Source organism: Macrotis lagotis, chromosome 5 (assembly GCF_037893015.1).
Source record: "Macrotis lagotis isolate mMagLag1 chromosome 5, bilby.v1.9.chrom.fasta, whole genome shotgun sequence".
Taxonomy (NCBI): domain Eukaryota; kingdom Metazoa; phylum Chordata; class Mammalia; order Peramelemorphia; family Peramelidae; genus Macrotis; species Macrotis lagotis.
The window spans coordinates 3,715,444-3,742,983 of record NC_133662.1 but is presented as its reverse complement, the minus strand read 5'-3'; the positions used below and the strand labels follow the sequence as shown (position 1 = coordinate 3,742,983).

General features: G+C 37.8%; 1 protein-coding gene across 1 annotated transcript; it reads left to right on the top strand.

The window, feature by feature from the left end:
- Positions 1–212: 212 nt before the first annotated feature.
- SNRPC (small nuclear ribonucleoprotein polypeptide C) lies at positions 213–24,804 on the top strand. Its single transcript, XM_074236496.1, has 6 exons — positions 213–288; positions 5,306–5,348; positions 7,234–7,342; positions 14,456–14,545; positions 20,746–20,850; positions 24,199–24,804. The coding sequence occupies exons 1-6, from the start codon at positions 281–283 to the stop codon at positions 24,321–24,323; spliced, it is 480 nt and encodes a 159-aa protein (XP_074092597.1). The 5' UTR covers positions 213–280; the 3' UTR covers positions 24,324–24,804.
- The last annotated feature ends 2,736 nt before the right edge of the window (positions 24,805–27,540 follow it).

The window sequence follows — 27,540 nt, the reverse complement described above, 5'->3', positions numbered from 1 at the left end:
GGGCGTCCCCTGCACGTTCCCGTAGCCCGGGGTGAGGACGGAGGGATGGGAAGGAGGGGCCGCGCCAGCCTCTCGTTCTCACGCTCGAGCTCCCTTCTTTCCGACTCGGAGAAACGACAGCCAATGAGAAGGCAGCTCCAGCCGCGTCGGCCGGCGATTGGATGAAGGCCGCTAGGGAGATGGGGGCGACGCATCTTTAGAGCATCATTTCGGCGCCGGCCCAGACGTCACTTCCGGTGGCTCGGCGCGGATCGGTACGACCAACGGACCGCGGAGCACCATGCCCAAGTGAGGGGGAGGCCGAGAGGAGGGCGCGCCGGGGCTCCGTGCGGGGGCGGGGGTGGGCACGGGCGGGGATGGGGCTCCCGGGCTTGCCGGGGAGAGGGTGGGGGACAGGGAGAGGCTGGGCGTGCTCCAGAGAAAGGCCCTCCACCCCCCTTCACTCCCTCTCCCCTTCCTTCCATCTCTCCCCGCATTCCTCCCCTCCCCCTCCCGGTCCCCGGACGCCCCCCTCCCCCAGCTTCGGTCTGAGAATTGGTCGGGAAGCTCGGGCCCAAACGTGACCAGAAACCCCCGTTAACATCGGACTCAAAACCTGCGGACATTCTTGCTTTGAAGACCAAATGCGAAAGAAAGAACTGCCCCCCGAGGCGGTCCATTCAGTTTCCCTGACCAGCTCTCTATTTGATAGGAAGATTCCATTTTATTTTATTTTATTTTATTCCCAACAGAGGATAAATTAGTCAATTTGAAATTTCTACCCATCCATCCTATTTCTGACCCCTGGGGTCAAGGACAGCGCATCTTACCTCTTGGCAGCCTGGACTTGAAGATGGCCGTCACATCCCTTGTTAAGTCCTTCCCGAGTTCCCTAAACTGAACATAGGTCTCAACTTATCATCCTGGTTGCCTTCCCCCCCCACCAAGCACTTAGCCTTCCCAAATGTGTTCTGGACTGAATACATCTATGTTCTATAGTATGATGAGAAAGACCACCACTCTAACCCTGGATGCTCTCTGTCTCGTAATTTGGGCTCAGATTTCATTTATTGACTGTCCGCTGAGACAGCCCCAACCCAAGTCTTTTTCAGAGGAACTCCTGATCTAATTATGCCTCTTTGACTTGTGCTTGTGAAGTTGAATTTTTGAATCCACCAATGAACATTTAAGTGCCTGCTACATGCCAGGAACTGTGCTAGGCATTTGGGGATCTAAAGACAAAAATGGAGCTATCCCTACTTCAAGGAGTTTACCTTCTATTGAGCAGACATACATATAGTATATGAGTATATACAAAACAGATTGGGGGGGGCTAGAAACAAATTAGGTTAAATTAGGTGCTTGAACTCAGTCTTGAAAGAATATAGAGATTCTAAGAAGCAGAGGTAAATAGGGAGTATAAGACCACATTTTTCATTATTAATTTGATCCTGTTTGATTTGGCTTCACATTCTAGACAAAAAATATTTTTGGATCCTAACTTAAGTCATCCAATGCTTTAAGCTATCCCTTCTCGCTCTGTGTCATCTTTAAAATTTAGAAGCATGCCCTTTATACTTTTGTTCAAGTTATTGATAAAGTATTAAAAATTTTAGCACAGGGTCAAGGACACTGACACAACCCTCTGAAGACACCAATTTGCATGATCTAAATGAGCTACATGGGGAACATTATTGATGTCACCATCATGCATAAGTGTTCCACTGCCAACTGTGCACAATACTGGTATTTATCTGATCCAGCCTCATTCCATCTCTCTTTGCTTAACCCCTCCTAAATCTTTCTTTGTATTCCCTACTACCTGTCACTCCACCTCTCTACACTCCTAACTCCATCGTTGTTAGTTTCCTTCAATATCTTAACCAATCCAATTTTATACTGTATTCTACCTTCATTACTACTTATTCCTTTCCCAACCAAGTCCTCAAGTTACACCTATCCTTTTACTTTTTTGTTTAACTTTCTTTCCTGCTTCCTTTCAGCTTCTGTTTCAAACTTTCTCTTCTTCCCTTAAGCCATCTTTCAGCAGAAGACTTTGTCAAATACTTAAGTGAAAAAATTTGCTAGCTCCCTCTTCTCAACTCTATATTACAAATCACCCTCTTTTCTTAATATCATCACCCATTCTCTTTTCCTTGCTCCAGGATTGAAGGAATTCCTCCTTGAATACATCAATCCCTCCATTTCTAATTCAACATTTCACTTATCCTTTAAGAATCTTCACTTAAGGGGCAGCTAGGTGGTGCAATGGATAGAGCACTGGCCCTGGAGTCAGGAGTACCTGAGTTTGTATCCAGCCTCAGACACTTAATAATTACCTAGCTGTGTGGCCTTGGGCAAGCCATTTGCCCTGCAAAAACCTAAAAAAAAAAAAAAAAAAAGAATCTTCACTTAAATCATTCTGCTCTCTCTTCCATAATTTCTCTCTATATCCACTGACTCCTTTCCTGCTGCCTTCAAATATAGCCAACTTTCCTCCATCATTAAAAATTCTATCATTACCTCAAATTACGGATTTATCTTATTTTCTTTTTCACAGCCAGACTCCTAGGAAAAAAACTGCTTTATACAAAATCATTACCTTTGAAATTTTGTATTCACATGGAAATGGTTAATTTCCAAATCAAATGATCTTATATTGCTCCTTATCTTTGACCTTTCTTTAGAATTTGATATTGTTGACCATATCTTCTCTTCCCTTGATTTTTAAAGCACTGCCCTCTCCTGTTTTTACTTCTTTTAAACTACTTTTTAATTTCCTTTGACAAATCATCATCCTCATTCTATTTGCTGTGTTCAATTATCTCTTTGCAGAAGTCTATATCCAGCCCCAGTCTTCTGTGAACTCTAGCCATATATTAGATAATTCCCTACCAGACCTCTCTAACTGAATATCTTAAAGGTTTTTCAAACTCAACATGTCCAAAAAGTCAATCATTTCTCTCCTCCCCATCCCTCATTTCTTTTTAACTTTCCTCTTTCTACTTAGAATATCATCATCCTTCATGTTACCAGATTTGAAACTCTACTTCCATCCTTAACTGTTCCATGCCATTTGCCCTTCATATACAATCAGTTGCTGAGTATTGTTTATTCTGTCTCCATAATATATCATGTATCAGTCCCCTTTTTTCTATTTATAAAATGATTACCTTTATTCAGATCACATCTCCTGGTCTTTCTAATTGATCTCTCATCCTCTATTCTCTTTCCTCTCCAATCTATCCTCTGTATTGCTGCTAAATTGATGTTTCCAGAGCACAGACAGTGGTAAATATGTTACTCCCTTGTTCAAAGAGCTCCAGTGGTTCTTTCTTGCTTCTAGATCAAGTGTTCCTAACCTAAGATCTGTGGACCCAAATGAGTGTGTGGCAAGATTTCAGTGGGTTCTGTGAACTTGGACTGGGAAAAAAAATTATACTTTTATTTTCACTCACCCCCTAACTGAAATTTAGCATTTCCTTCAATTGTTAATTTAGGAAGCAGTCATCATTCCCAGAACAGCCCCATATATTTCACCAGAATGCCAAAGGTATCCACAGTACAAAAATGGTTAAGAATCCTTGGTTCTAAGACAAAATAAAGACTCCTCTGTTTGACTTCTCACCATATTTCCAGACATTGCACATTATTTTTACATATGCCACCTCAAGCCAAATTGGCCTTCTTGCTGTTCTTGTTCATGGTATTCCCTTTCGCACATCAGTGCATTTAAATAGATTGTCATCCACACCTGGGAAACACAACTCCTCTCCCTCACCTCTGCCTCAGAATCCCTCATTTCATTCAAAACTCAACTCAAATGCCACCTTCTGCAAGAAGATTGTTCCACTGGCTCCCATTTTCAGGAAATTGCTTTGTATGTATTTTGTATTTAAGTTTTTATATACTTGTTATTTTCCCCCATAGACTGTAAGCTCCTCAAGGGCAAGAGCAATATTGTTTATGTCTTTGTGTCCCAAACCCTTGCATATATTAGGCACTTAAATAAATGGCTTGTTGATTTTATGAATAAATAAAACCTCTTTCCAGGTTGATATTGAACCATTCATTAATGACTGTTTTTTGGATATTGCCATTCAATTGTTCTGAATTTAATGTATTGTTGTAGTCAAGTGGTCTCCAAAGTTTTTGATTGTGCACCCCATCAGTAAAATTATTTTCCAAGTATAAGGGGGGAGGTGGAGGTGGTAGAGGACCTGTGCTGGGAGAGGACTTTTCCCAACTGCAACTGAAGTTGTGAATGTCCAGATCCAAGTTAGATGTTAACTACCCCAAAGGGCTGACACTAGACTCAAAATGGGGAACATTGGGAGCTTACCCCCTATAGAAGTTGGAGGAGTGGGGGGAGGGGAGGAGTGTTGGACCAATTGGACTACTATGGGTAACAGGTAAGTGTGACTGTGTTGGATAGAACCCATGTTGGTTATAGCTAGGAGGGTGGGATCCGACCTATTTTCCCACCCTCTAGTTGACAACATTCTCCTTGGTGGTCAAGCCACAACTCCCACTTTGGAGCTTACTGGTCTAACCCATATCTCTCACTTTCCACAAGAACACTGCAAGAAATTTTGTCAAATACTTTGCCAAACTATCTACAATATTTCTCATAACCTTGTCAAAAAAAGGAAATGAGGTTTCCTTCCCTTCCTGCCTTACTTCCTCCCTCTCTCCTTTCTTCCCCTCCCTCCATCTTCCCCTTCCTTTCTCTTCTTCATCTTCCACATTTGAGCTTTCTCTTTTCCTCCAGCCCCTCCTTGTCCTTTTCCCCTCTTCCTCTACTTCACAGTGGGCAAGAAGAAGAGTGCTGCTTCTCAGGTAGAGAATTAAAGTCCTCTTTAGGGCTCAGATTAGATGCCATGTCCACCATGATCTCCCTCAACTTGGAAATATTCTTGTCCCCTACAGTTTTTTCTAGGATTCTTTGTCTAGATCTCTCCTTTGTCCCCATCACAATCTACCTTGTGTAGTCTTTATAGTGAACATTACATCTCCACAGGGCTCCCTCTCTCCCACCCCCACCCCCACTATACTATAAACTTATAGGAAGGGACTGTCTTGTTTCAGTTTTCTATTTGTAAGAGTTTACTCATAGGAGGTGCTTAATCAGTGTTTATTTTTTGAAATGAACTAGAAAAAGGAAAAAGAAAAGTTTGTTTTAAAGGTTTTGCTTTCAGACTGAATTGCTGAGCTGCCTGGCCTTACTGTTGAGGTGATTGTAGCAGCTCTGACCCCCTTTAGCTGAGTTAAAGCAACTTATTATTGTTAACATGGTGGTGGCCATCTCTCTCCTTCTCCCCCACAGATTTTACTGTGACTACTGCGATACGTACCTCACCCATGACTCTGTAAGTAGTGTTGCTCGTGTGCTGTAGTTTGTACACCATGGGATGATGCAAAGTAAATTCTTTTTGCACAAAATGTGCTGTCTTCCCCACCATGTTGTATATTTAGTGTCCCTGTGCTGTTCAGGCCTTTGAGTTACAGCGTTACTCAAGAAGTTGCACTGAACTTGAAAATAAGAGGCCTAGATTCCTAAATCCAAGTTCATGCCAATTAGTAGCTGTGAGGCTGTGGGAAAGGGATTTTCCCATTTTAAGCCTCAGTTTCCTCATCCATTAAATTCACTTACACTACCCATCTCACAGAGTACTGTGAGGAAAGTGTTTTGTAAACTACTAAGTATTACATAGAAGTAAATTGTGATTGTTGCTTTGGAGAAAATTATTCAGAATTTTCTTTAGTGATTTTATTTCCTAAAAGTATCTGCTCAATTTTTGAACAGCTAAAGTAGTCTGTCTATAGCCTTTCAATAAGCAGAATTTTCTCGTGTGAGACCAAAAGTTGGATTTAGCAAGTATGTTTTTTGTGATAAGGAAAAATTGGAAGAAATTAAGAAGTTGTTTTATGAATGGAATAACAGTTGCTTTAAAATATCAATTACATGTTTTATTCTTGCACAATTAGAGCCTTAACAGTTGCCTTGCAAGTCATCTGTTTCAGAAATAATGAAGTTTAGTTTATATATTATAAAACTATCAAATCAAATCAGAGAAGTCTTTTATTTTCTGTCTCTTCTTCCCAGTTGAGATGTGAGGTAAAGTGAATACCTTTTTCAGTAAGAAACCAGAATACACCTAACTATTTCTATATTGTTATTCTTCACTTGCTGTATTCTAATCCCGTGGTTTTGGAAATGCTTCTGGTCCGATATATTGTGTTATATTTCATTATTTATGACACTGTGAAGCATGCAGTGGTTGCTCCTATAGAGAATCTAGCTGTAAATATTCTTATGATATTGTCATATAGGAATCCCCACTGAGAAGATTAAGATCTGCCAATAGATCTTAAATCATACCTGGTAGATCTTCAGGCTGACTGAGGCTGGCAATTCTTTCTTGGATGCTTTCATGATCTGCATTCCCAGATAGTAGAACTCAACATTTTCTTCTATCAGGCCTTTATTGTTATATGTATCCAGTGATCCCAAGCCTTCAGGAAAAGTGCCTCTCCAGAAAAGGGTTGGAAACCTGTAATATTATTTTTAAGTGGTCTTTTGGGGATACTGAACAATTGCTAAGGTGATTGAAGATAGCTTAAAGCACTTTAAAGCAGTTCAACCCTGGAACATTTTTATCTGACTCTGAGGACATTTCCATAGACTTGCTTTTCTTACTTAGTATAATTTTTTTCCCATTATCTTGTGGCATCTAGTATAACTGTTGTATTTAAAAGAACAGTGATTTTAATGGCTTAGCATTACTGAAAAGTTGGCCTTTTCCCACAAAATTAGGGTCATTTTTGTATTTTGAGATTCTGTGACAGCTTTATTTGTTGTCTGTTGTACTAATTCTGTGGGAACAAGGAAGGCAAATTGGAAAGCAAAGTAGTATTTTGTTTGAGTTTGCTTCCATAAATGCAAACGAACAGTGGGAATATTTGGTGCAGTGCATTCTGGTAGACTATGTGACCTGTGTAATTAATGCATTGGAATTTCTGACAGATATTTAAGATGTCAGATTGAGCTCTTAAGAGAACATATTGATCATAGGAGTTTTGGGCAGTGGGCTGCTGTATTGCATTTACACAAGCTATTTAAGTGAGCCCTTGAAGAGGTGCTCTCAGCAGAGTCTTGCAATGGTCGGACTTTTTATGATTATTAGTTTTTTATTGCTTCTGTTAAAATCTGGGCATGACAAATTTCAACCTGGCATCTCTTTTATTTTGCAGCCTTCTGTCCGAAAGACACACTGCAGCGGTAGGAAACACAAAGAAAATGTGAAAGATTACTATCAAAAATGGATGGAAGAACAAGCTCAGAGCCTGATCGATAAAACGAGTAAGGACCCATTCCTAGTTCCCTCTGATCAGCTGGTGCCTTCCTTCCACCAGTTGTACCTGGCTGCATCAGTGTTATTTGGGTAGTTGCATCATGACTCAATAATAAGCTTATATTAAGCACCTACTATATTCCATTCTAAGCCCTGGGGATGAAAGAAAATAGGAGCTTGTTTTCTATTGAGAGAAATAGCATGAACACATATAAATAAATAAGAAATACACACTAAGTAAATAAAAGATAATTTTTGTGGGAATAGAGCAGGGCTAGTGATGAGGGGCTAAGGGCTGCCAAAGAGGAAGCTGGGGATTCTAAGGAATAGCAATGAGGAGGGAGAAGATTCCTGGAATGGTGGGGAAGAGCTTGGAGGAAGCCTGTGAGAGAATGGAGATAGGAATAGGAAGAATAAGAAGGGCTGAAGGATAAGTGAAAGAAGTAATTTGTAATAAGCTTGCAAAGGTAGATTGAACCCACTTCATAATGACTTTAAATGCCAAGCAATGATCCTAATGCTAATACAGTTTTTTTAAAGCAGTATAATGTGTCCACAGCTTTGCTTTAGGAATGTCATTTTGTCAGCTCTGTAGAAGATAGATTTGAAAAGAGAGAGATACAAGAGACAGGCAGTTATTGCAATACTTAGGACTAGAGGGCCAGATATAGGATAACCATGTATATGGTGAGAAGGAGATGGATAGGAGAGATGTAACAGTAGAATTGACAAGAATTATTAAGTGGATGAAAAGAGTAATTTCCTGGTTCCTAAAGTTATTTGAATAAATTGGATAGTTAGTTATTGGTGTTAAAACATGTTTGGGAGGGGCAGCTAAGTGGCACAGTGGATAGAGCACCAGCCCTAGAGTCAGGAGTACCTGAGTTCAAATCCAACCTCAGACACTTAATAATTACTTAGCTGTGTGGCCTTGGGCAAGCCACTTAACCCAATTACCTTGCAAAAAATACAACAACAACAAAACATGCTGGGGTGGGGCAGCTGGGTGGGCAGTGGATAGAGTACTGGTTCTAGAGTCAGGAAGACCTGTGTTCAAATCTGGACTAAGCTGCTTGATATTCTTACTTACTAGCTTATGTGACCTTGGGCAAGTCATTTAACCCCACTGTCCTACTCAAAAAAAAAAGAAAAACAAAAACAAAACATGCTGAGGTCTTTCATAGCTAGAACACAAAAGAGAAAAGAAAAAGAAAAGAAATCTGTAATTTTATGCAGTTAGAATCATGGAGAAATTTCATTTGGATTTACTCCTCCCACTATCAAAACTAAAAGAAATTGATCAGAAGGAAAGTAACAGAAGCATCAAGTAGTCCAAATTATGTTTTGAATGCTTATGGGTCTTTATTTGTGATTTTGTTGATTTTGGACATGTCTTGTGACTTCAGGATCATCAATATCTCGAACTAGTGGACATTTCTGGTGTCAAAGATTGGGTTCATTTATGGACTAACAAAAACTAAACTGTGACCATGATTGTCACTTAATCTTTCTGAGCTTCAGTTTTTTCATCAATAAATTGAGGATAATAGGAAATGCAAAGGTTCTTATGAGAAAAATGCTTGGTAAAGTTTTTCAAGTGATGGATGGATAGATAGATGTTGAAGACAAACTAATAAAAGTTGAGTTATTTTGTATGGGAAAAAAAATCATAGGATACTTGCCCCGCTACCAGGTGATGTTCAGACTCAGATGGACACTAACACTTCTTATCCTGAGCCCTTCTAATATTATCATCTATCCTCCAGTAAAAAATAGCTGAAGCTTGTTATATGTGCAAAGAACTGTGGTAGCAACTGAAATTACAAAAATAAACTAAGGAATGAACCCTATCTTCAAGGAGTTCATCCTTGTACATAAATGGATCTTGATTTGGTAGTTCTTTCAGTGTCAGAGGATACCCTCCCTCTTAACATTCCCCCACCCCACCCCCATAAGAGGACACAGATTTCCTTTAGGGATCATTTTAGTAGGTCCACCTCTTTGTAAATTTCTATTCCAGCATACTCTCCTTGGGACAAAATCTCCCAGTGATTTACAGTCAATTTTGGATCCACAAACAATCTGTTCCTTTTATAAATTATTCACAGGACTGTTTCTTATGTACTATAATGGTGACACTGGACAAAAGTGAGCAGACATTTATGCTTAACCTTTACCATGATGAGTAGGGATGAGTCTTCTCCCTTCTCTAAATTCTGTACTTAAGGGAAAAACCACTGTGCTCATCTTGACTTGGAAAGGAATCAATCCACCCATTTGGTTTACTTTACTTCTAAAATAATGATAAGCACACTGCTATAACAAATAACAATCCCACCTTTCCTGGTTATCTAAATTTTACTTAGGGTGTATTTATTAGATCTGTGACATTCCTGGCAAAAGGTTTCATGTATATATATCTCATCTCAATATAACTATATTGGAGCATTATTTGTATAATCTCATTTGTATAATATTTGTATTATCTCAATGTGATTTCTCATAAAAACATCAAAATCTAAACAGACATATATATGTGCCTATATATGTGGATATAAATGTATATGTGCCAGTAAACTTTTAAGCTGACAAAAGTATAAATGTACTTTACTACATATAAATGTGCATCTTTGTGTTTATGTAAATGCATATTACAGATGTGGGGTGTGGATTATGTTCATATATGTATTGTGGTAAACATAGATATTTTACCTGATTATTAAATGTTTACTAGCATATATACACTTGCATGTTTAAATACATATGCATTTATCTGCCTATTGCATTTAGATGCTTTATGAGAAGCCTCATTGAGATTCCCACAAGGTCTTATAAACAATTCTCCATATACACATGGCATAAAAGTTTGCAAGATATATATATGTGTGTGTGTGTTATACCTATGCACACACGTATGCATACACATTTACACAGTGTTTATATACATGCACTAGAAATGTCCACTAGTTCCAGATATAATGATCCTGAAGTCACAATACATGCATGAGATTGCAGATCAATTTGAGTATTGGATATGGATTATGAGTACATATGTATTATGTGCATGTGTTTACTATATATGTAGGAAGTGAATGCTTATATAAGCATTTTTTTACTTTGAAATCCATACAGAAAAATGCTCTTGTAATTGTATAAAATATATTTGATCAGAATTCATGCCTGACTTAACTAGGCTCTTATCCAGGTCTCGTAGTACATACACAAGTCTGACCATTGTGGGATCATTGCCCAAGAACCTTCTATAGCTCTATTACTAGTAGGATAAAATATAAACTCCTTTGTATAACATTTAAAAACAACCACAATATGGCTTCACTTTATCTTTCCAGTCTTATTTCTCTTCCCTTCTAATACTGCTTGTTGCAACTGTACTGGACTACTAACTGAAACCTGATATCATTTTATCCTAATTGGACTCCCATTTTGGCCAAGACTCCACTACTCTGTCTACTGAAAAATTTTTCTTTCTTCAAAACTTGACTTAGATATCATCTTCAGTTCTCTTCAGCTAAAATGATTTCTTTCTCCTGATTTTCTTAAGGCACTTGGGAACTCCCCTTTGTCCTCTATTAACACTTCCATATGTTGTACTTATTTGTGTATATATCTTATATCTTCTTCCCTTAAAATTGTCACTCCAAGGGGAAGCTAGGTGGCACAGTGGATAGAACACCAACCCTGGAGTCAGGAGGACCTGAGTTCAAATTTGACCTCAGACACTTAATTACCTAGTGGTGTGACCTTGGGCAAGTCACTTAACTGCATTTCCTTGAAAAAAAATTGTCACTCCATTGGATTGTAAGCTTTTTTGAGGACAGAACCATTGACAACATAGCCTTTTTAATATTAGGCATTGGAGTTTGGATTCAGGGACTAAGTTAGATGAATGTACATCTGAGCAAGACCATAGCTGACTGTATTAAAAAAACAAAGAAACATTTTTTGATTTAGCTGTGTTCTTCTTCCATTCTGTTAGTGTTTCAACTACTTCCTGCTAAATTATAATTAGAAATGATTGCCCTGGAACCATTTGTGTCATGTGTTAGATATTGGTTTGCAGTAATAAGATTAAGGAAACATAGAAGGCCTGATATTTTTGTTTAATGTAATACTGTTTCTTGAAAATGCCTTAAAGTCTAAACCTATTATAAACTGAGTAAATATTTTAAAGATGACTTCTTTCTTGTATTGAACAAAACCCTCTGTTTGAATCTGTCTCCAAACCAGCAAAGTTATTTCAAGATATACAACTATTTGATAACAGACTGTTTTCACCATCAAAAACAAAAGAACCACTACACTTGGACTCCTAACATCACAATCTAAGATATGTTTAGAGATGATGATTATCTAGATCTAGATGATTCAGATACTTATCAGTCTAGAATACTGAAGATGTTACTTTCCAGAACATTGGATGGATTCCCTGTGGTGAACTTAGAGGAGACTATGGTCAAGAGTAGACTAGCAGGGAATAGATAGCTAACTTTATGAGATTGCAGATCAATTTGAGTATTGGATATGCAACATAGAAGTGCCAAATGGGTAAAAATCAAAGAAATTAGATAAGTCCACTGTATTTTTGCTGGTAAAATTGAATCAGCAAACCAACTGAAGACCAGTCAGGAAAGGACTCCAACAGATAGTGGAGTTTAAGAAGGACCTTGACGGAAGCTAGGAAAGAGGTGAGGAAGGAAAGCACTCAGGGTGTGAGATAGCCAGAAGAGGGAGATATGTTGTTCTTGGAAAGCTTGTAAGTTGGTCAGTGAATCTGGATGATAGAGAGTGGGGAGGGGAGCAGGTATTAAATAGGAAAGATAGGGAGGAACCAGGGTTGAAAACTTTGAACTGGAGAGTCCCCCTATTTTCTCAGCTTCATCTCACATCACTCAGATACTTTCCTTCACTCTCTGCTATGTCACTCTAGTCCCAAATGAAGAGGTGATATTTCTCCTAGACAAGGCCAACTCCCCCAATATCATCCTTGATTTTTATGTCATCCTTTATTGCCTAGTATCTTTAACATTTATACTCTCTGACCAACCTTCAATCTCTCCCTATCTACTAGCTTCTTCCCTGCATTGCCTACAAACATATCGATGTCTTCTCCACCCTTAAAAAAACTCTTACTTGCTCCAATTATCCATTCCCACTATTAATTATCCTATATCTCTCCTCCGTTTTGCAACTAAATTCCTCTAGAAATCAATTTACAATTGATACCACTACATCTCCCCCACCTCTCCAACACACATGCACTCTTCTTAACTCTCTTCAGTCTAATTTCCATTCTCTTCACCCAACTGATATTATTCCCTACAAAGTTACCAGGTCTTTTAATTGCCAAATCTAATTACCTTTTCTCAGTCCTCATCCTCTTTGACCTCTGTAGTATTTGACAAATTGATGGCCTCCTTCTGAATATACTCTCTGCTCTAGGTATTTGTGACATGTTCCTTTCATATTGTTCTTCCTATCTGTTCAGCTGTTAATTGTCAAACTCCTTCGCTCTTTGTCACCCAAGTCACACTCACCATGGGTGTTCCCCACAGCTCAGTCTTGGGCTGCTTTTTTTTTAGGTTTTTGCAAGGCAAACGGGGTTAAGTGGCTTGCCCAGGACCACACAGCTAGGTAATTATTAAGTGTCTGAGACCGAATTTGAACCCAGGTACTCCTGACTCCAGGGCCGGTGCTTTATCCACTACACTACCTAGCAGCCCCCACTCTATTCTTTCTTGTGTGGTACTCTTAACTCCCATGAATGCAATTATCATCTCTTTGTTGATGATTCTCAGATTCAAACATCCAATCTTCATGTCCATGTGGAGCTTCAGTCATGCATTTGCAATTGTCTTTTGGCCATCTCAAAGTAGATATGCCACAAACTTCTCAAATTCAGTATATTCAAAACAGAACTCATCTAATTTTTCAGATACTTCCAAATTTCCCTATAATTGTTGAGGGTACTATCATCCTCCTAGTCATCCCTCCTGTGATCTTGTTGTCATTCTAGAATCATCACTCATTTTAAATAGCCAATTCATTGCCAAACTTTGTTTTTTCTACCTTTGCGTCCCCTTCTCTTCTTATCCAGACACAACTCTCACCAAGTTTACCACCCCTCACTATTTCATTAGCCTGATCTCCCTATATGAAATCTCTCCCTGTCCAGGTCATCCTCCATTCAGTTACTAAGGTGATTTTCTGGCTATGTCACCTTTCTGCTCAAAAATTTCCAGTGGTTTCCATTTGCTTTAAGAATCAAATGTAAACTTCTCTAATTGGCATTCAAAGCTTTATAGCCTGGCACCCCCCTACCTTTCCTATTTAAAACTCTTCTCCTCTTCCCACTATCTGCCATCCAGCTTCACTGAGCAGCTTACAAGCTTTTCAAAAACATATCATCTCGGGCGGCTAGATGGCACAGTGGATACAGCACCGGCCCTGGAGTCAGGAGTACCTGATTTCGAATCTGGCCTCAGACACTTGATAATTACCTAGCTGTGTGACCTTGGGCAAGCCACTTAACCCCATTGCCTTGCAAAAAAACCAAAAAAATATATCTCCCTCCTTTGGCTGTCCTACCAACATCTTGCTTGAATGCTTTCCTTCCTCACTTCTTCCCTGGCTTAATTCAAGGCTCAGCTCAAAGCTCCACTTTCTGCAGGCTTTTTCTGATTGGTCCTTCCTAGCCACTAATGCTTCCCTCTTTCAGATTAGTTTTACATGTTCATTATAGATCTTATATATAAATATTTACTGGTTGTAATGTACACTCCTGGGGTAGCTAGGTGGCGTAGTAGATAGAGCAGTTGCCCTGGAGTCAGGAGGACCTGAGTTCAAATCCAGCCTCAGACACTTAATAATTACCTAGCTGTGTGGCCTTGGGCAAGCCACTTAACCCCATTTGCCTTGAGAATAGGACTATTTTTTGCCTTTCTTTGTATCCCCAGGATTGAAAAACTATGTAAACACTTAATAAATGATTGTTGACTGATATATTGTGATTACTAAAATATTTTCAAAGTATTTTTTAAAAAGTGTAGAAAAATTATAATCTTTTAAAATGCTTATTTATGTTTCTTTTTTTTCCTCCAAAGCTGCTGCATTTCAGCAAGGAAAAATCCCTCCCACTCCATTCTCTGCACCTCCACCAGGAGGGGCTATGATCCCACCGCCTCCCAGTCTCCGTAAGTTTAAAATTTTTGCTTTTGCTTTTTTTTTTAATTTGGCATTTTGCATATTATTCTCTTAGATTTTATTCAAAATGACCCTTTAAATTAGTGTTCAGTAAATGTTTGGTGATTGGATGAATAGTAAAAGAGAATAGTTTTAATTGGGTAATGATTTTTGTGACCTTTTCAACAGTTAGCTGTTAATTACTGGACTAATAGCATGTATCACCAGGGACTCTATGCCTGTAAGCTGATTCAAACACTAAAGGTAACATGTGTTGTCACTATTTTATACTTAACTATTATAACTGCTAGAAAATTAACCCACTGCAGTTTAAGAACACCTGGGCAGATATCAGACCTGCTTTCTCTACCATACCTAGAATAGATCAAAGGATACTCTTTATCAGAGAGCAGCACCTTCATATAATGGTAAGCCAGAATGCATGACTCCTGTATGGTCCTTTGACCCAACTAATATAGTTTGTAGAGGTTTAAGAACCTAACCCAGGGGTTCTTAACTTCGAGTCTATGAACTTATTTTGCTAAAATATTTTGATTTCTTTCAATATAATTGGTTTTCTTTGTAATTCTATGTATTTTATTGTATACATTTAAAAATATTTGTGTCCATAACACAAAAAAGGTTAAGAATCCAAGTAATTAAAACAATATTCTCAATAATTCATACAAAATTTCATTCAGATTGTTAAAGGATCTCAGAGGTCATCTGATCCAATCCATATCTGAAACAGATCATGGTGGCTTTACTTAGCCTGTGTTTGTGGTTTTATTCTTTTTCTTTTTCATTTTTTCTGTTTCATTTCAATTAAAAAGTATTCATGGGAAAAGAAAAAAGAAAAACAATTCCCTTATAACAAATATGCATAGTCAACTGAAAACAGATCTCACATTGACCATGTCCAGAAATATATTCATCACATCTCTTGTGTCTTTACAATGTTCGTTTATATACATTGTTCTACTGGGGTTCTGAGTACTTCACTCTGAAACAAGTCATACAAATTCAGGCTTTTCAGAACTTTATTCAGTCATTGCCCAATTGATGGCCACCCTCTTGATGTCTTTTTTTTTTTAATCTCGGAGGAGATAGTAGTGCTTTAGATCAAAGATTATGAACAGTTTGTCAAGTGAACAAACATTTATTAAGAGCTGCTTTGTGCCAGGCATTCCAGATTGTTTGGACTAATTTATACCTCTACTAACTATGTAAAAAGTAGATAGAGTGGTGGGCTTGGAGTCTGGAAGACCTGTTCCAAGTTCAAATCTGGCCTCAGACACTCTGCCTGCTTCAACTTCCTCAGCTATAATTGGGGATAATAATAGTAATTATTTCTCAGAGTTGTGAAGATTAAATAAGATAATTTTGCAAAGCACTTTAATAAATTTGTTTCCTTCCCTCCTTAATGTATCTTCTTTTAATATCCACTCCAACATTTGTATTTTTTTTGTTATAACCAGCATTAAAATAGTTTTATAAATATTATTTTATACTCAAATAAACCTAGGAAGTGGGTACTATTATTATCTTCATTTTATAGATGAGGAAACTGAGGCAGTGATTGTCACTTGTCCAAGATCTTCTAGCTAGTAAACATCTGAGGCTAGATTTGAACTCACGTTTTCCTAACTAGAGGTCCAGCACTCCATCCACTTTTGCAAACCTGATGAATTAAAGCAGTAACTCACAGTTACTTTAGGATTTTGAAGCTTTTTTTAATGTAGTTGGTAACATGAATTTATTTCTTTGAAAACTTCCTTTGGAGAGGATTTTGGGAAGATTGTGGAGTAGATCAGAAAATTCCAAGCTCTCCAGATTCCCCCCAGAAATCAAACAGAATAGCACCTCAAGGTGAATATAGAACAGTAAAAACAAACATGAGTTGAAGCAGAACCTTGGTCCTCTTGGAACAATAGAGAAGATTCTAGGAAAGACCCCAGGACAGAGGTTTGAACCAAGAGAAGTATAAACACCTCCAGGCTAGCTTTGCAGAAATAGCAAGCAGATGGCCTGGGGAAAAGCTGTTTGGGAAGTTACCCTTGGCATCAGCCACAGTGTGAGGGAAGTTTGACAGAAACTTTGATGATAAAGAACACCAGGTGCAGCTGTGATCCTAGGTAAAAGGGAACCAGCACACACTGGTTGAGTACACAAGCAGTGGGGTAGGGACTCTGTTGACTCTAGGCACTTGCAGGAATGGTCTCAATTATAGGCAGGGAGAGGGATTGGGGGGAATGAAGGTTGAAGCTACTGGAGCATTCTCAGGGAGCAAGGGCATTTGGGGAGGAGGTGACCCTAGCCATGACTTAGAGGGGAAAAGGTGTGCAGACAAAACTTAAAAAAATAACACTAAGAAGGAACTGAGGCTAGAGACTCCATCCCAGGATTAGAGTTTATTATAGTAATGTTATAAAAAATACTAAAAAAAAACTGCTAAAAAAATGATCAAGCAAAGGAGAAACCATTGACTGTTACTATGGGAGTAGAATAGATTAGGTGTTGTCTTCAAGGGGAGGATACTGAAGCAAAAAAAAAAAAAAAAAAAAAAAAGCTTCTCCTACTCCAAATGGTCAAAACATAGAATTACTCAAAAAGACTTTAAAAATCAAATAAAAGAGATTGAGAAAAAATTTTGTAAAAGAACACTCCAAGGAGATTATGAAAAAAAAATCAACCAACTGGAGAAGGAAATCCAGAATCTTAAGGGAGATAATGACTCCTTAAAAATTAGAATTGAGGGGCAGCTAGGTGGTGCAGTAGATAGAGCACCGGCCCTGGAGTCAGGAGTATCTGAGTTCAAATCCTGCCTCAGACACTTAATAATTACCTAGCTGTGTGGTCTTGGGCAAGCCACTTAACCCCATTGCCTTGCAAAAACCTAAAAATAAAATTGTTATGTGTAAAAAAATGATGAGTCAGGTAGATTTAGAGAAATATGAGAACACTTAAACCTATGAAGGAAGATGCTATGATCAAAGAAACAGGATAAGTGGAAATAAGCATTTTGTGTGTGTGTATGTATACATATATATGAATGTATATATGTATGATTATAGATATCTATGTATATATATATATATATATATATATATATATATATATATATATACACACATATACACACACACCTAATTATTGTTTTCATGGAGGGGGAGAGAAGGAGAAAAAAGAACAAATGCAGAGCAGAGAACAAGAGAAAATCTATAAGGAGACAAAGAAAAGATAACTTTGAACATAATGTATAATATTTATTATATAAGTTTTCTTGAAGTTAGTAGAAATTTATTGCTTTATGTTGAATCCTCTGTGTTCTGCTGTGTATATGGCAAATTTTTTTCTTATTTTGAATTTGCTTAAAATTTTAAAACAAAATCAATTGGAGAATGGCTCTTATAAATTTGAAGCAGTTCTTTATTTATATTGAGAATCAGAACTGAACAGTGAAATGTCCTATGCTTGAAATTTTCCAGTGATGGGGAATCTACTACTTTCTAAAGCATTCCTTTCTGTTTTTCTGCAACTAATTGTGGGAAAGGTTTTCCTTTTGTTACTCCTGTCAATAGCTTTTAAACATCCATTTCTGAAATTTCGCCCCCTTTGATCTTCTGCCTTCAAGGCCAGTCAGAACAAGTTTAATTTCTCTTCAACATGGTAGTTTTTAAAAAAAAAAAAAACACATACATTTATATAATTTATTTTTTTACAATCTTTTTAAATTTTAAGTTTCAAATTCTCTTCCTCCTACTGTACCTACTCACTGAGAAGAGCAAAATATCCACTACACATGTGAAATCATGAAAAACATTTCCATATTAGGCATATTGCCGAGAGAGAGAGAGAGAGAGAGAGAGAGAGAGATTTTACTTCAAATTTCACCCAGAATTAATGTCTTCTTTCCCTGGAGAGGTGGATAACATTTTTTTCATCATAAATCCTTTGGAATTGTCTCGGATCACTATATTTATCAGAGTAGCCAAATATTTCACAGTTGATCATTATTAAAACATCGATGTTAACTGTGTATAATGATCACCCAGTCCTTCACTTCATTTTGTATCAGTTCATATAAGTCTTGCCATGTTTTTTTTTCCTGAAATACCTCCCTCTCCCAAGCTACTTTGTGATTTCTTAGTGGTGCTCCATCACATTCATAAATCACAACTTATTTAGTCATTCCCTAATTGATCATGATAGCCTTTCAAATACTTGAAGATAAACTGTGCTTTGGGCATGGTCTCCAATATTCTTACATCTGGACACTTCTCTGCCTGCCCATGTCTCTGACATCTCAAGTAGTCTGACTAGGTTTTCAGGACAGTGAAATGTTAGACTTTCTTATTCTGGACACAGAGCTTCTTAATAAACTTAAAATTAAATTCACTTTTTCTTGTTATGTCATAAACTGCCACTTGTTACTATTAATTTATTTTGAGCTTGCAGTATACTAAAAAACTTTCACATGTTTTTTGGTAGGGTTTAGCCATAGCTCCCCTATTCTGTGTTGGGATAGTTGATATTTTTGAACTCAAGTGTATGATTTTATATCTATACCTATTGAGTTTCATCTTGATATATTGAATTATTAGATTAGATAGAATTATATATCTTGTTAGATAGAATTCAAGATTTGTCAAGGTGTTTTGGGATGCAGCATATTAATTAACTCTCAGCTTTGTTTCAACTATCTCTTGATCCAAATCACTGATACAGCTGTATCAGTGTATCAAGCAATTCTATTTGGCATCACTAGAGACATTGCTCAAAACTGACTTTACTCCTATAAATTACTAGTGTTTATATCTGGCATTCAGTTAGTTCCTAATTTAAACTATTATACTTTTGTTTGGTCCCCATCTCTACATCTTGTCTAATAGGATAGGATTATTAAATTGCTTTGCAGAGATCAAGACATACTCAATTTACAATATTTCTGACCCAACAGTCCAGTAGCATTATAAAAAAAATGCAATGAAGGTAATTACAAATAGTCTATTCTTTCCTTAAAATAAATTTTATTGAAGTTTTTATTACAATAGTCATTTCTGGAATTGTTCTTCCTTCAAATTGAACTCTTGTAACAAAGAAAAATAACCAATAGTATTCAGTTCAGGATTACATTCTTATAATTTCTCTACTTTTGTGAGAATAATGAAGTTTATGGCTCATTCTCCAACCTTAATTTAAGTTCATTTATGTTATTTTGGACTTTTCATTTTGGCCCTGTTCATACAGATCTTTATATTTTTATCTGAATCCTTTGTTCATCATTTTACTATATGGTAATATTCTACTATTTTTTTCCTAGTAATTTTCTAGTAAATTTCTAGTAATTTTCTAGTAATTTTTCTAGTAATTAGGCATCCATTTTGTTTCCAGTTTTTTTTTTCTGCCACAAAAAGTGTTTCTATTATTATTTTGTTATACGGACTGTAACTTCCTTTGGGTATATGTAAAATGCTTCACAAACATTAATGTCCTATATAAAATTCAATTATTATTACCCACAGAGAATTGAGAGTATTTTTTAAAAATTATTTCTATTTTAAAAAATATTTCCTAATTATATGTAAAAAAATTCATTCTAAAAAATTTTGAATTCCAAATTCTCTCCTTTTCTCCCTCCCCTCCTCCTTCTTTGAGAAAGCAAACAGTTTAATATTGATTATATAGGTGAAGTCATGCAAAGCATTTTCATATTAGCCATATTGCAAAAGAAAACACAAAACAAAACAGTACCAAAAAAGTAGGGGCAGATAGTATCTTTGTTCATCAGAAGGCAATCTGATATAATCTTTACATTTCTGCATTTCTTAAAATATTTAATGTGTTTAAGAAATACTGCCTTTCAAACATCATATTTTTTTTTAATTTAGGAATACCATTTTCTTTAGTCCCTCTTTAGCTTTTTACTTTGAATTCTGTAAAAACCACCATTGCTTTCTTTGAATAAAATTCTGAAGTTATCCAACTTGGGTTGGTCCTTGTGTACAGACTCTTTCATGCATTTAGCCATATAACCGTGAGTTTTATAACATACTGCTCTGAAGTCAAAAGTGGAGAAAAGCTATATAAGACCTTTTGTTGAAGAATGTTAACATGTTAATGAGAACCTATTTTACTTGATCTTGGGCTTGGCAGTGTAGTTTTTCTATATGTTAGCATCCCTAACCACAGGATGGATGCTTTCTTTCAGCGGGACCGCCTCGACCTGGTATGATGCCAGCACCCCATATGGGAGGGCCCCCTATGATGCCAATGATGGGCCCCCCTCCTCCTGGAATGATGCCTGTGGGACCTGGTAAGTTTGAACCTCTTTTCCTCCTCCAAGGAAATTAAAGAGGGCCCTTGGTTTGCTTTCTTAATTTTCTTTATAATGAAGTCATTTTTAATGAATAATATTTATAAAGAAGTAATGAAGTTCTTTGTTGATTCTCAGTGTAGGTAGGAAGAAGACAAATAACCTTATGCTGCCATTGCAAATAAAGCAACATCATAACATGGTTCTAACTCCTTTGCTAGATTCTTCAACAGACCCTTTTGTTCCTTCTTCCTCTATTACTTCCTCTATTACTCCTCAGTTTCTGGCCTCATTTGCAAATAATATTGGATATATTTCATTGAGAGTGGGTAGGACAGTAGATCCATACTAATTTCCTTATCTTGCATATGATACAACATTTTATTAACCTTATTGCCTACAGTTGCCAAAGGACCCTAGAAGAATCAACTTTTTTCCTTCCAATTTTCATTAATTATGTCTTAATCTCTTATGTGACCATGTGTGGCACGTTTAACAGATTTTCATCATGACTCCCACTCACTGTTCCCAGCAAATTGCACCCTAACTTTTTTTTTTTTGATTTTGCAAGGCATTGGGTTTGTAAACTTGCCCAGGGTCACACAACTAGGTAATTATTTAGTGTCTGAGGTCAGATTTGAACTCAGTATCTTGTGATTACAGGGCTAGTGCTCTGCACCACCTAGCTTGCCCCACACTTTTTTTTAATTAACATTTTATTTGTTTTCCAATTATATACAATAGTAGTATCTACCTATCATTTTTTGTAAGGTTTTATATTTTACAATTTTTCCCCCACCCTTCCTTCTCCCCCCCCCCACAGAAGGCTGTTTGATAGTCTTTACATTGTTTCTATGCTATACATTGATGTAAATTGAATGTGTTATAAGAGTAAACAAACATGGGGGTGATGTTCAACCTTGAAGGACTCACTCATTCCATCAGTGCAACAATCGGGGACAATTTTGGGCTGCCTGCAATGGAGAATACCATCTGTATCCAGATAAAAAGCCGTGGAGTCTGAACAAAGTTAATTTAGAAAAAAAAACAGATATCTTGTTGTCTGATCTTGTTATCTCTTAGACTTTTTGTCTCTTCCTTAAGGATATGATTTCTCTCTCATCACACTCAGTTTGGATCAATGTACAACATGGAAACAAAGTAAAGACTGACAGATTGCTTTCCATGGGGGGAGGAGTAAGATTGGGGGAAAAATTGTAAAACTCAAATAATATCTTTAATAAAAAAAAGTATAAACATAAACCCCCCCTTCCTCCCCCCCCCCAAGAAGATGAGAAATCTCAAGAATAGAGAGAGAGAAAAAAATATATACTTCAGTCTGTGTTCAGATTCCAATGGCTCTGTCTCTGGGGTGAATTGCTTTCTTTATCATCAGTCCACCAGAGAAGTTGTTTCAATATTTTTCCCACAGTTGCTATTACTAGCTGTATTGCCCTCCATTCTATTCCTGAGTATGGAGCCTCTATAGTTGAATTGTTTGTTTCTGGCAGCTTTTAGGATTTTCTCTTTGATTTTGAGAGTTTTGGAATTTGGCTATAATATTCCTGGAAGTTTTTCTTTTGGGATTTCTTTCAGGAGGTGACCAGTGAATTCCCTCAATTTCTATTTTACCCTCTGCTTTTAGGATCTCAGGGCAATTTTGCTGTATTATTTCTTAAAGAATGAAGTCTAGGCTCTTTTCCTGTATGTGGCTTTCAGGTAGCTCAATAATTTTTAAATTATTCTGGATTTGTTTTCGAGGTCGGTTGTTTTTCCAATGAGATATTTCACATTTTCTTCTAATTTTTGGCTTTTTTTGGAAGAGTTTTATTTCTTCCTGATTTCTTGCAAAGTCATCAGCTTCCTTTAGTTCCTTTCTGCATTTGAAGGAATTATTTTCTTCAGAGAGTTTTTTTTATCTCCTTTTCCAACTGTCCAATTCTGCTTTTTAAGGCATTCTTCTCCTCATTTGCCTTTTGTTTTGCTTTTTCCATTAGGTCTAAACTGGTTTTTACCATATTATTTTCTTCAGTATTTTTTGTATATCTTTCACCAAGTTATTGATTTGTTTTTCATGATTTTTCTGTATCACTCTCATTTCTCCTCCCAACTTTTCCTCCACCTCCCTTAATTGCTTTTCAAAGTCTTTTTTGAGCTCATCCATAGTCTGAGCCCATTTTCTATTTCTCTTGGAGGTTTTGGATACGGAAGCTTCGATTTTGTCATCATCTGAGTATGTGTTTTGATCTTCCATGGGACTGAAGTAATTCTCTATGGTCAGATTCTTCTTTTTCTGTTATTTACTCATTTCCTCAGCCCAGGACTAATTTACTGCACTTTCAAGGCTTTGGGGTTTTTTTGAGGGGGGGGAGGGACACCCCACTGGGACCTTTATTCCTCCAAGGTCTTATGCTCTCTTGCCTGTGCTTTGATATGTAGTTGACCATAGCACTTCCCTCCGCCCTGGAGCTGTAAGGAGGGGTCCTGCTTGGCTGTCTTAGTATGGAAGCCCAAACTACAACCTGGATCTGAGTGTGGGCAGAGTCCTACCCCAAGGGAGAGCAGAAAAATTTCTGCAGTCTCCCCTGACCCCTGTGCTCTGGAGCTGCAGACTGCTTTCTCCAGATTCTTGCTGCAGGTTCTGCAGCCAGTGCTCCCTTACTTCACACTCATTCTGGTGTAGCAGAATTCTCTCCCTGCCCCCCTCAAGCTGTTCTGGTGCTGCAACCAGGGCTTTTTCCATCTCCCAGTCCTGGTGAAACATACCATTCCCATGGAACTTCTAAGTTATCTTGGACTGGAAAAATGTATCACTCAGTCTTTCTGTAGGCTCTGCCCCTCTAAATTGTGACTAGAGTCATAATTTGATGGCTTTTGGAGTTTTGGGGAGAAGGAATTCCCGGGAAATTCTGCCTTCACGCTGTCATCTTGGCTCTGCCCCCACACTTACGTTTGATAACAGAATTGCCCACTGGGTTCTACTGACATTCATGACAGTGAAATATCCTCTGGTTTTGTGAAGCCTAACAGATCTTAAAGGGCTGATTTATGTGATCCAACTATGCATTTCCCCAGAGTGAGGGAAATGAAGTCCATTTGGGGGAAACTATTGTAACTGATGCCTTCTGAAAAGGAGCCAACTTTTTTTTCAAAGTAGCCTATTAATAGTTTACCCTATCATTGAATCATCTATTGAAAGGATCATTTTGCAGTATTTCTTCTAATTGTGCTGTTTTTAAGTATATATTACAGCTGAGGAATGTGAAAGGGAAAGAGTAAATGGTAATCTAGAATGTCTTTTATAACTGACTTCTTCTAATGGACTTTGTTTTTTGTACAACCTTGTAGCTCCTGGAATGAGGCCGCCAATGGGAGGCCACATGCCTATGATGCCTGGACCCCCAATGATGAGACCTCCTGCCCGTCCCATGATGGTGCCTACTCGGCCAGGAATGACCCGCCCAGACAGATAAGAATAAAAGGGAATCCATTCGTGTCATTTTTTTATTCCTTGTTTTACTCCACCCAAACACCATGGTGCTGCACCTCCGGGGTGTTTTCCAACAGCATGGCAAGGAAGACTTGCTCCTACTTCTATCAAAGAAGAAACTGTTTGGAAGTGAGCAATGGGACAGAAATGCAGCTTACATTTATATTGTGATGTGTATAAATAAAAGTATTGACTGTTTTAGCTATAGAAGGTTTTTTTTTCCAATGATTTTGTTGCTGCAAGATGAAGAATTACAAATGTGACTCTCCAACCTTGATGTTTAGTTCTTATTCTCTCATTTCATTGTATTTTCCCCCTCTCATATTCTTGTCCCTCAACTGTAGAACATTTTCCTAGGGGGATAACCCCCTAGACAAAGTTCCTTATGTATTATAAACTTTGTAAATCTGGCGCTTGTAGGTCTTTTATTGACTCAAAGAATAAATAAAAATACCCTTTCTTCATCAGGTCCCAGTGACATCACTTCATGTATAGAGTTAGTGTGCAATTCTGCTGCTCTTTGATCTGGAATAGGGATGGTTGCCACATTGTAGGGTAGTAGAAACTATCAGAATCTTATAGCTTTTTTCCTTTATGTTTCTGGGAATTTAAATGGAGAGAAAATTGCACAACTAAGCAGAACCAAGAAAACAAAATACACAATGACTTAAGTCAAAATAAACCAAAAGAACAAAAAAATGAGCACTTAAGAAATTATAAAGGTCAAGCTCACCCTTAGAGAGAATTTGCCTCCCACCCTTCATTGCCCAGAAAGGAGATGAAGGCTGTGGAATGTTGCATATATTGTCAGAAACCCTTGACTTTCTGGTGGTTCTTTCTGTGCTGCCTTTTTTCCATTTTTATTCTCTGTTATAAGAAACCGCTCACTGGATAAGGGAGGAAAAACAAAAAATAACACTAAAAATATTTTTAAGAAAAGAAATTGGTACGCTGATGCCAGTTGGAATGGTATCTTCCTCTTTAGAATGTTGCCTACCACATTTCTGCTCTGGAAACATAGTATGGCTTGCAAAGTAAAGTCTGAAATTATGCCAGTGGCACAGCAGGCAAGGATCTATGTTTGTATTCTTAGTTAGTGCTGAGAATCAGAATCCTCACAGCTGCCATCTGAAATTGTCGATGAAATTGTTTTTACAGAACAATAGGTCCTTGGGACAGAACAGAATTTTAACAGTCTTTTAAAAAATGTTTATTGCTGCCTTTTGTTTTTACACAATAATCACTTTCCAATAGAATCCCTTGCCCAATAGTATCTTTCTTTAGGAGAAAAAAAAAACAAACAAGTAAATTGGGAAAGATTGGTTCAGTTGGTTGGTTCTTGTCCTTCATTATCAAAGATGACCAAAATGGCATCACTATGTTTGAAACAAATATTAGTTTTGTGTCTAGGAATGCTATACCGCAGGTTGGACACAAATAGTCCACGTGAACACCTGGGTTGGGTACTCTAAACTTAACGTGTTTCCTTTGGGCTGCTTCAATTCTGCCTTCCTCATAATGTACAGCACCCTCACTGATCAGGGCCCACCATAATAGGCAATCCTGTGCCAATGTCTCCCATGCTGTACAGTCAGTTCTAAAGTTCTTCAATGAGACCTTCAGAGTATCTTGGTATCACTTCTTCTGACCCCCTTGTAAGCACTTGACCTGTGTGTGTTCTCCATAATACAGTTTGTTTTTTTCTTTCTTTTGGCAAGATACATCTGGCATTCTAACATTCTTTAACCTGTCATAGTTGAACTCATGTTGGAATGCTAGGCAGGTTAGCTTGAGAAAGGACTTCAGTGTCTGGTACCTTCTCCTGCAAGCTGATTTTCAGAATCTTCCCAAGACAATTTAAATGAAAGCAATTCAGTTTCCTGACATGGCACTGGTAGACTGTCAGGTTTCACAGGCATATAGCAATGAGGTTAGCACAACGGCTCCAAAGACCTTCAGTTTGGTAGTCAGTCTAATAACTCTTCTCTCCCATGCTTTCTTTAGGAGCCTCCCAAATACTGAGCTAGCTCTGGCAATGTATGTGGCAACACATTGTCGATGTGTACCTCCTTGGAAAGGACCGAGATTAGTGAATTTGTCCACAGTACTCAAAACTTCTCCATTTTCTATAATCAGTGGTTCCACATATGGATGGTGTGGTGCTGGCTGATGGAGCACCTGTGTTTTCTTGGTGTTAATTGTTAGACAAAAATGAGCACAAACAGCAGACAATTGATCCATACTTTGTTGCTCCTCAGCTTCAGAGGCTGCTTTGAGTGCACAATTATCTGCAAACAGAATATCTTGCACCAGCACTCCTCCACTTTGGTCTTGGCTTGTAGCCTTTTCAAGTTGAAGAATTTGCCATCAGAATGGTAGCAGACCTTGAGGTCATGTTCATTCTCATTGAAGACATGTGATAACATGACTGAAAACATCTTATTAAAAAGTACATCATGAAATTGGTGATCAATCACAGTGGATAGAGCACTGGCTCTGGAGTCAGGAGTACCTGAGTTCAAATCCGGTCTCAGACACTTAATAATTACCTAGCTGTGTGGCCTTGGGCAAGCCACTTAACCCCATTGCTTTGCAAAAAAAATTGATGTACAATACTTATGAATTTCTCTGGGCAACCAAATTTTGACATAATTTTCCATAAACCCTCACAACTGATGGTATCAAAAAGACCTTGGTCAGATCTACAAATATATACAGACCTCTGTTCTGTTCCTGGCATTTTTCCTGGAATTGTCAAGCAGCAAACACCATACCAACTGTTCCTTAACCCTTTCTGAAGCCACACTGGCTGGCAGGGAGGTGACCATCTTCCAGGTGAAGGATCAGCCTATTTAGAAGAACTCTGGCAAGAATCTTACAAGCAATGACTAAATACCCCTGACATTGTTACAGGACAATCTATTCCCTTTACCTTTACAGAGATGGGAAATGGAAGCATACTTGAATTCTTGGGGGATTACCTCTTCATTTCATATAATCTGGAAAATTTCAGCCAATTTTTGGATGAGCAATGAACCCACACACACACACTTTGTAGATCTCAACTGGAATAGAACCAGCACCAGGAGCTTTACCACTTGACATTTTCTTCTAATTTTTCATTCTTCTGATTTTGAAGTATTGTGTCTTGATTTCTCATAAAGTCAGCAGCTTCCCTCAGTTCCATTCTATAGCTGAAG